Source organism: Octodon degus, unplaced genomic scaffold (genome assembly GCF_000260255.1).
Source record: "Octodon degus isolate 3935 unplaced genomic scaffold, OctDeg1.0 scaffold00078, whole genome shotgun sequence".
Taxonomy (NCBI): Eukaryota; Metazoa; Chordata; class Mammalia; order Rodentia; family Octodontidae; genus Octodon; species Octodon degus.
Genome location: NW_004524654.1, coordinates 77538 through 86348, shown reverse-complemented (window position 1 = coordinate 86348; position 8811 = coordinate 77538). Strand labels below are relative to the sequence as shown.

Below are 8811 nucleotides of genomic sequence, written 5' to 3'. Positions count from 1 at the left end.
GTTCAATCCCCCAGCACCACATGCCAGCCAGCCCCGCCCCCTGGTGGGCTGAGCTGGCCACACACACACACACAAATAAATAAATAAAATTTTTTAAAAAAAGTAAAAAAAAAAAAGAATACAGGAGTGCAGATTATCACCTTAGCTCCATTTTTACACACAACATGGCATAATGCTCACTCTGCCTCTCTCTTTCTCTCTCTCTCTTTCTTTCTCTCTCTCCCCCCCACTCTACACACACACACACACACACACACACACACACACACACACACTGCTCTGAATACTGGAATTTTTAACCTAGCAGTATAACCTGGGGACTTTTTCACATCAGTACCTAAGCAGCTCTCTCACATAAGCTCATGCTTTTCTCAGGCATATAGTGCTCTGTTTTGTACATGAACTGTAAGACACTTAACAGAACCCACACTTGAGAAACGTATTTTCAGCCTTTTCATAAAAACAAGGTTGCAATGAATATAACCTTGACAGTATCTCCCTCAGCACTCAGGTAGATTCATTTCTGAGATAAATTCCCAGAAGTGGGACAACTGGGTCAGAATATAATTAGATTTAAATGTGTAATTTTGACAAAAAAAATTTTTGTATTTGTGCTACTTTATACTTACGTGAGCAATGCCTAAGAATCCTATATCTCCACAGTGTCAACAACTAAGTAAGTTTCCTAATGTGACGTTGATTAAGGCTGCCCATTTGATAGGTGAGAAGTAGTATATTAGTAATTTTAATTGTTTGCCAGTACCAGAGATTGAACCCTGGGCTTTGTGCAGCTACCGCTGAGCAAGTCCTGTACCACTGGGCTACATCCTCTGCCCTTATTAAATTTTATCTTGAGACAGAGTCTCACTAAGTTGCACAGGGCAGCTTTGAACTTGTGGTCTTCCTGCTTCCACCTCTGGAGGAGTCACTGGGATTATAAATATGTGCCACTGTCCTGGTTAATAATCTTAATCTTAAACTTCTCCCGTTCTGAGACAAGTTAAACATCTTTTTTAACATGTGCAGGCCAATTGCACTTTCTCCTGCATTAACTGTCCAGTTTCATCTATTGATCATATTTATATTGATTATTGGACTTTTTCCTTCTCAATTTTTATAGGCTTTACATAATAGCAGCCAATAAGAGTATCTTCTTCTTACATGAGCAAGAGTTACCTGTGTAGGCATCATAAATATTTATTAGTTTATTATTTGGTATTTGATATAGTATGTGGTGATTTGCTTATCTTCATTCATTTTAATTTTGGAGGTCATAGAAATCCACATCCGTTAAATTCATTTTACTTTATGGTTTCTGGGCTTTGAGGCATAGTATAGAAGATCTTTCATCCTAAGTGTATGAAAGGATCCTAGTTGCATATTCTTTAGCCACAAACAAGTAAATTATTTTAGTCCACATTTTATCTCTAGAGTGTGAATTAGTTCCTTAACTGCAACACCCTTTTTAAAAATTTCCGGGCAGATAATCAATCAAGCTAATAAATTAAGATGCGTACTTCTAAGTAAGAGTGCGTGCAATCAGGGAACATTTTCTTCCAGCTCTTTAATCCTTATTTTGGGGATCTGGCACACGGGTGAGAAAATTCATATACTAATCATGGCTGTTTGTTCTAGACAAGTGACTCCGATGCCACCAGCCCCACAGGATCGCAGCCAAGTGACAGGCATCAGCACGACAGTGGCAAAGCCCCCACAGAAAAGCCGGGAGACTGGAAGGTGCAGTCTCGCAAAAGGACCCAAACACTCCCGAACCGGAAATGTTTCTTGACATCAGCTTTTCCAAGTAGCAACAGCAACAAAGTAGAGATCTTTAAGAATGAGTTTTGGTCACCTTCAACAGAGGCTAAGGCGGGGGAAGGGCACAGAAGAACCATGTCTCAAGACTTGGGCCATCTTTCCGACCCCCAGCGGACTTCAACCTATGACAATGTCCCCTCCCAGCCAGGGCCCCGTGAGCCTGAAGGGGGCACACTTTCTTCCCCTACCTCTGACTGCAAGAAAGACGCTCTCGCCAGCCCAGACTCTCAAACGGGGCCTCAAGGAAAGAACTCTGTGGAAGAGGAGCTTGATTCTTTGCAGAAGATGGTCCAGGACCTACGGGAGCAAATAGAAACACAGAAGAAAACATATGAAGAACAGATTAAAAAGTAAGTTACATACAGAGAACCACTGGGAAGCACCAGGCTTCCATCTTTAGAAGCCATCTGGATTGTTCTCACCTGCTGAAAAGGTCACATTATAAATTTTCCATATAGGAAAAGTGGGAATATAGCTGCTGAGTCTAAAGGGAAAAGGGTGCATGTGATGAATTAAGATGACTAAGTTAGTGAAAACCCTGCACTTTGAGTTAGAGAAACTTAAATACCTCATTTAAGTAGTAAATTAACAGTTTCCTACAGTGGTTCTTCACGGATCACCACACTTTACTGAACTGAGAGAAAATGTTTCGCATTAATGTCATTCCTCAATTTCTGCAAATCCTTTTTGAGTATCAGCTTCACACCAGACACTGTCCCAGGTGGTGGGGAACAGCACTGAGCAAGACAGCACCCTAAGCACTGTGCTATGAGGGTACTGTCTTCTAGTGGGGGCAACAGAGAGTACAACTATGTGATAATACATGGTACATCAAGTGGTGGGAAAGGCTATGGGGAAAAGAAGCAGGGCAAGAGGTTGGAGAGTACGAAAATGTATTCAAAGTGTTACATAGGGTGTTTAGGGAGAGTCTCGCCAAGAGGTGGCAGAGGAATTTAATTCATGGCTGCTGAAAAGCGGAGCATGGAAATATGCCAGAGAAGAGAGAGGCAGGGACCACATAGAGTACCCGAAGTCACACCTATATGATCCACCCAGACACACCCAGAGTGTGCTTTATCAATCTCCTGAGCAGCACTGAAGACAATCAAGTTGACCGTCCAGGTTAACCGCCACACTTCAGCATGCATGTCATTAGTATGGTAGCATCAACATCAAACCAGCTGCCACAGTAGTGGCTGATCCTCTGAATAAAGCAGAGTCCTGTGAATCCACCTATCAGGGCATTCCCACCTCAGCAGAGAGGGAACGATGAACTGCCGGCAATAGCTGCTAAAGCTTTGTGCTTCAGAGAGGTCTTACGGGACCTCTACGGTAGTATTGTGGAACAGGAGAAGTAGGAGCTCAGGATGTAGGAACGTATGCCGGAGGTTCACGTGACTGATGGGCACTGGACTGGGATTTGAAAGCCAGGCTCCTGAGCCTACTCAGAGTCTACCTCTGCCCTGGAGCAAGTGGTCAAGATCTAGTAATGTAATAAAAGGGTCAGAATGAATGAGACCCATGTTTCTGTGTGACAGTAACAGCAGGGTAGGCAGGACTCTGAAAGACTGTTGTGCGCAGAATGGGGCAAGGCCTTTGAAACCAGAAACCAAGGTACAGGTTCTGATGGGAGCTCAGGTTTCCACAGGAATAGAGGCAGGCTTTTACGAGCTGGAAGGCACTACCCCTCCAGGTGAGATTCTGAGTCACTTCAAATCACACCGTCTGAGCTTTACATCCATCCTCAGGTTCAGATTTCCTTTCTTTGTCTTAAAAATGGAATACATACACCCATTCCTGAGGGTTAATTCAACATAGTCCAAAAAGAGGCACCTGAGACTGTATTACGATTTGGTCAGTTACAGTGAAAAGCCTGGGAAGCCAGAAAACCTACAGATCTCTGGCTTGGAGCTGACAGAACATCAGACTGGAAGTTCCCCTTGCTCCTCCAAACATTGATCCCAAGAAGGACTTTCATAAAGAAAGGTCCTGATTCATGGTTTCATTGATGTAGGAGGAGGATGTGACATAGGTACAGAAATGTTGGGCGGATGGAATATGGCCCCGGCCTCCATAGCTTTATTGAGCAAGATGGATACAAGGGGCCATAGAGCAGAAGCATCCATCATTAGGGAAGACTCTTCAAAGATTTTACTATCTGGCAGAGGACACAAAACCTAAAAAAGTTATGAAAAAAATCATAAGGGATGCCACGAGATGTTACTTTATTGAATGACAAAGAAAGGGCTCAGTTATACTCTGGGTATTCAAGTTTCTGGGAAGCACCCACACCCCTCATGGGGGGAGAAACATAAATGGGAGGAGGGGCATAAATGGAGGCACAAGTTAGACTGCACACCTGGATTTTGGAAAGGAAAAGGAACAGGGAGGTTGTGAGCAAGCAGGAAGGAGTGTGAAGGAAGAATCTAAACTTAATACCCTATACTTTCATTCTCTCCTTTCTTGCAGTCTTGAGAAGGAAAATTACGATGTCTGGGCTAAAGTGGTCAGACTCAATGAAGAGCTAGAGAAGGAAAAGAAGAAGTTTGCTGCTCTGGAAATCAGCCTTCGCAATGTGGAGCGCTCCAGGGAGGATGTGGAGAAGAGGAACAAGGTTTTGGAAGAAGAAGTCAAGGAATTTATCAAATCAATGAAGGAACCCAAGACTGATCCGTGAGGGGCCTAGAAGTACCATAAGGACAACAATCAAAGCTTGGCTTTGTTCCTTTCCTCAGTGGTGTGCACAACTGGAAAAGTAACTTAACTCCCTCAGAGGGAAAGGACATTTTAGGGGAAATGTCACACTGCACAATAAGCAAATCAGTGGAGTTTGCAGATGGATATGGATGAGGGGGGAAATATGCGGACACCTATGATCACCTGTCACTGAGCTCAAAAGGATTGCATTATTCCCCTGTGGCCTCAGGAAGAGTGAATGAAACCTTCCATAGGTAATAACTTGTTCCAACAGAGAAGTATGAGACAGGTGATATCTCAGTGGTCGGGCAGAAAGCTGGCCATAATCTGAAGCTGGGCGGAGATGTTAGTTCTTTATCTCAGCATGAAACAACTCACCCAGCCAGATGACCTCAAGATACCTTTGGGCACAGGCAGAAATGGGATTCAGCTCTCTGAAGCTCATCCAGGAGGCCTGGGATTGGGCAGCTGCTCCTGCTGGGCTGGGAACCCCATCCTACCACCCTTGCCACAGCGCACATTCTCTGGGGTTTTCCGACTTTATATTAGAGCAAGATGAAGCAAGCAATAAACTGTATTTATAAAGACAAAACTATACTCAAACAAAGTAATTTTAAAAACAAAAAAGAAAGAGCAAGGCTGTTGCTAATTCATAGGACACCTTTGTAAGAACTGCTAAGCTACATCCTTTCCTCTGAGCAGATGTACCTCTCTCAGGAGCTCATGGCTTGGTGACCAGGACATGGGCTGTTCGCAAGCCCTCACTTGCCTTTCAGTAGCCTCAACTGTGTGTGAAGACCCAAGAGTAAAGGCTTCCTGCTCTGATGTGACCTCCTTAAAGACTTTGGATTTATGTAGTAAAATATATGAGAATAATATATTTTCCATTTGTGAAAATGTACGTGCTTTCACCTTCTAAAGTTACCTTGGGCACTAGACAACATCTGGGAGGTGAATTTCCCTGGAGATGGTCGACTTGAAGAAGATGGTGCTGGCAGGGGGAGATTTGGGACATTGTTAGAAAATCAATAAAATATGTGAATCCCTGAGATCTACTTACTCTTTAATTACAGTCAAACATAGCGATCTTTATTGGATCTCTCTCTCTCTCTCTCTCTCTCTCTCTCTCTCTCTCTCTCTCTCTCTGTCCTGAGACATAATCTCACTATGTAGTTCAGATTGGCTTTGAACTCACTATTTAGCCCAAGCTATCCTGGCTTCAAACTCACAGTGATCCTCCTGCCTCAGCCTCCCGAATGCTGGGATTACAGGCATGTCCCATCGCTTCGAGCTTATTGGACATCTAAGCTTAGTTGATATGTAGCTGCAGTTAGTTCTGCTAGCGTGTGTCCTTATCTTCTCCTGCGTGTCTCACAGACTTGGGAGGGACTAAACCAAAGTTGAGTATGGAAGTGATCAGCATCACACTTCCACAGGGACACACTGTATGTGACAGTGCAAACAGAAGTCCCTGAAGTCTGTTTTGAGCCCGGTATTACAGGACCTTGCTAGGCAGGCAGTTGGAGCTCAGGCCTCTTGGGAGTGCTACCTCTGAGTCCCAAGTTCCCTGGTCTGGTGATGTTTCTAGCTCTACCCCTTCCATCGGGGATATGAGAAGCAGAGCAGCCCATTCGGCATCAGAAGCTCTGGGCAATCAGGAAAAGAATCTGGCTTTCTTAAGGTGCATTCCTTGGTGACATGCCACCCTCCATACGAAGAGAACACACACACACACACACACACACACACACACACACACACAATCCCCAGGGTTCTTCCAGGTCCCTCAATCTTTGTGACTCCCAAGGGATCCAGGGAAGATCAGGGGTCTGTCGCCCCTGTACTCAGTGCCTCAAAGGATACGAGTGAGATGCGTGACAGCATAGTTCTAGGCCTTGCTAGAGCCAAAGCCTAGTTTCAAGAAGGCGGTGCTGGAGCTTAATCTATGTCAGATGTTCTGCTGGATCCAGGAGCTCTCCCCTTTATTTTCAAAGCTATCGCATGGACAAGACTGGACTAATTCTGCGTCCTCTTTCCCCTTCTTGGGCTCTGTCCGTGCACGTGCAAAAGGCTCCAGCGTACACGCCAGCTCCTTGCCCTTTTCCCTGTTGCACTTCTACCGCCTTGAAGTCTTAGAGTTGACTCACACCGGGACTCATTTCTCTGAAGTTTAAGGCAGACGTGGCGCTTTCCAGTAAGCTTATGTAACATATGAGAGAAGTCTGTACTGGGGAATTGTCTGGTATGATTTCTTCCCAATAGATATTTGTAAGGCCAGAAGAGAGCAAATGCAGCATTGCAGCCCAGAGCCTGCTGCCTAAGATGCAAGCAATAAACACTCTTGTCATTGTGTTGACCAACTTCCTTAAGCTCTGTTCAGAAAAGCAAGAAACAGGAAACTGAAGCAGCCAGAGACTACTGAGAGGAACAGGACAAGAAGTGCTACAACAGCTGCTGGCTGGGCTCCACAGGCTGGGAGCAGGAAGATGTATGTGCATTGACATCATGTAAACTTCCACATTCCACCACTTCCTGTGCAGATACCAATAGCAGTAGGAGAAGCAGCAATAGCAGCAGCAGCAGCAGCAGCTACAACAATAACAACAGCAACAGCAGCAGCAGCAGCAGCAGCAGCAATAACAACAGCAACAGCAGCGGCAGCAGCCGCAGTGTGCACGTCACGTGCTGGCTGAGGAGTGGAGAGAACACTCCCACAATGAAAACAGGACACCTTTACAAGAATCATGTGGAATCCTTCATCCTGCCTGAGGAGGCTGGGAAGAAGGAGGCCTGCAGAAGAGGGCTGCAGCTACAACAGCCCAGGATGCAGTTGGCCAGCAGGAGAAAGAGCGGGAGCTGCAGGGCTTGTGGCGCAGAAGGTTGTCCAGGGTATATATATATCCAGATAAAGAATGAACAGAATTATGTACACTATGCATATTCTATTTTCTCTGATCCTGGATGACTGTCTTATAATTAGAGAACAATCAACTTGGAAGACACTTTGAGTGTATGTGATCCAAACCATTTATTTAATGGACAGAGAAATTGAGGCCCAAAGACATAAACTGAATAGCTAGTGTTCCCAATGCAATAAGAAAGAAGATTAAAGGAGGTAATTTTCAAGGGATCCTCTAGCTCACATTTCAGGGACTCTTATGATTCTTCGCTTCTTTCCAAGGGTTCTTTCCCAAACATTTCAGTCGTAGTGCAAAATTCTCAGTTGCTGAGTACTGTCAGAATTTAAAGCTGACATCTAGGGCCAGTGAGCTTGCTCAGCAGACTAAGCATCTTCTTAGGTAAACGCAGGGACTGGGATTCAAATCTTGGCACAACATGCTGTGCCAGCCCCACCCCGGGCATGCTGAGCCGGCCACCAAGACCAGGCGTGGTGGCACATGCCTGTAAACCCACTGTTCGGGAGGCTAAAAACAGGAGGGTCACTGTGAGTCTGAGCTGCATAGTGAGACCCTGTATCAAATACATTAAAAAAAAAAATCTGGCGTCTGTTCATGATTATAACCAAGACCTAAGAAAATGCCATTATTTCACCTGATTTCTATTACCACCTGATTTCCATTACTGCTTTAAAACAGTGGCTCTCAGTCTGTGCTCACACAGTGGAATCATCTTGGAACTTAAACAAAATTCTGATGCTTAGTTTCTACCCGATATGAATTGAATCAAAATCTTTTCAAGTGGGCCCTAAGAATTGAGATTTTAAAAAATTTTCATTGATAATAATATATAACCAAGATTGTTAAACACTGTTCTAAAACTATTAAGTTTGGCTCGAGTCATGACTAATGATTATATTAATCTACTTGCTTCTCTCCAATTAACACAACTTAATTTTCTGTCACCCCTTCATGATGGTTAATCACATGCTCATTCTTTTCAGATAAAACATGCCTGACAGATAAAGAGTGGATTCTTTATATAACCATTTTGCAGATGGTGAAAACTCACCCAAAAAAATAATAGTAACTTAATCTTGAGCCAATCCAAGGATTTTGAGATCCCTTGACTTACTTGAGAAGTTGACTTTCCCCCTAGGCAAAGAATGTCTGATTAAAACCACCTCCCTTTGAGACTCATGTAAAATCAAGAAATCCCTCCTAGTTGACCTTATGATATTAACCATAAATGTGGTTTTACTGGAAGACATCCACGAGGCTTCCTCAACTAGTAATACTACCTTTATCTGATTCCTAGTAGAGAGCCATGTGACGAAGAAATGTGTGCCTGGATAGATGAGATATTTTACAGCTAAGGGAACAGGTCAAGGCTGTAGAC

At 44.1% G+C, this 8811-nt stretch overlaps 1 protein-coding gene across 1 annotated transcript in view; it reads left to right on the top strand.

Moving 5' to 3' along the window:
• The window catches only part of Arhgap25 (Rho GTPase activating protein 25), a 74324-nt gene extending 68733 nt beyond the window's left edge, over window positions 1–5591 (top strand). Inside the window, exons 10-11 of the mRNA XM_004636134.3 lie at window positions 1636–2168; window positions 4288–5591. Coding sequence (XP_004636191.2) covers window positions 1636–2168; window positions 4288–4495 — 741 coding nt within the window. The 3' untranslated portion in view covers window positions 4496–5591. The remainder of the gene's footprint in view (window positions 1–1635; window positions 2169–4287) is intronic.
• The last annotated feature ends 3220 nt before the right edge of the window (window positions 5592–8811 follow it).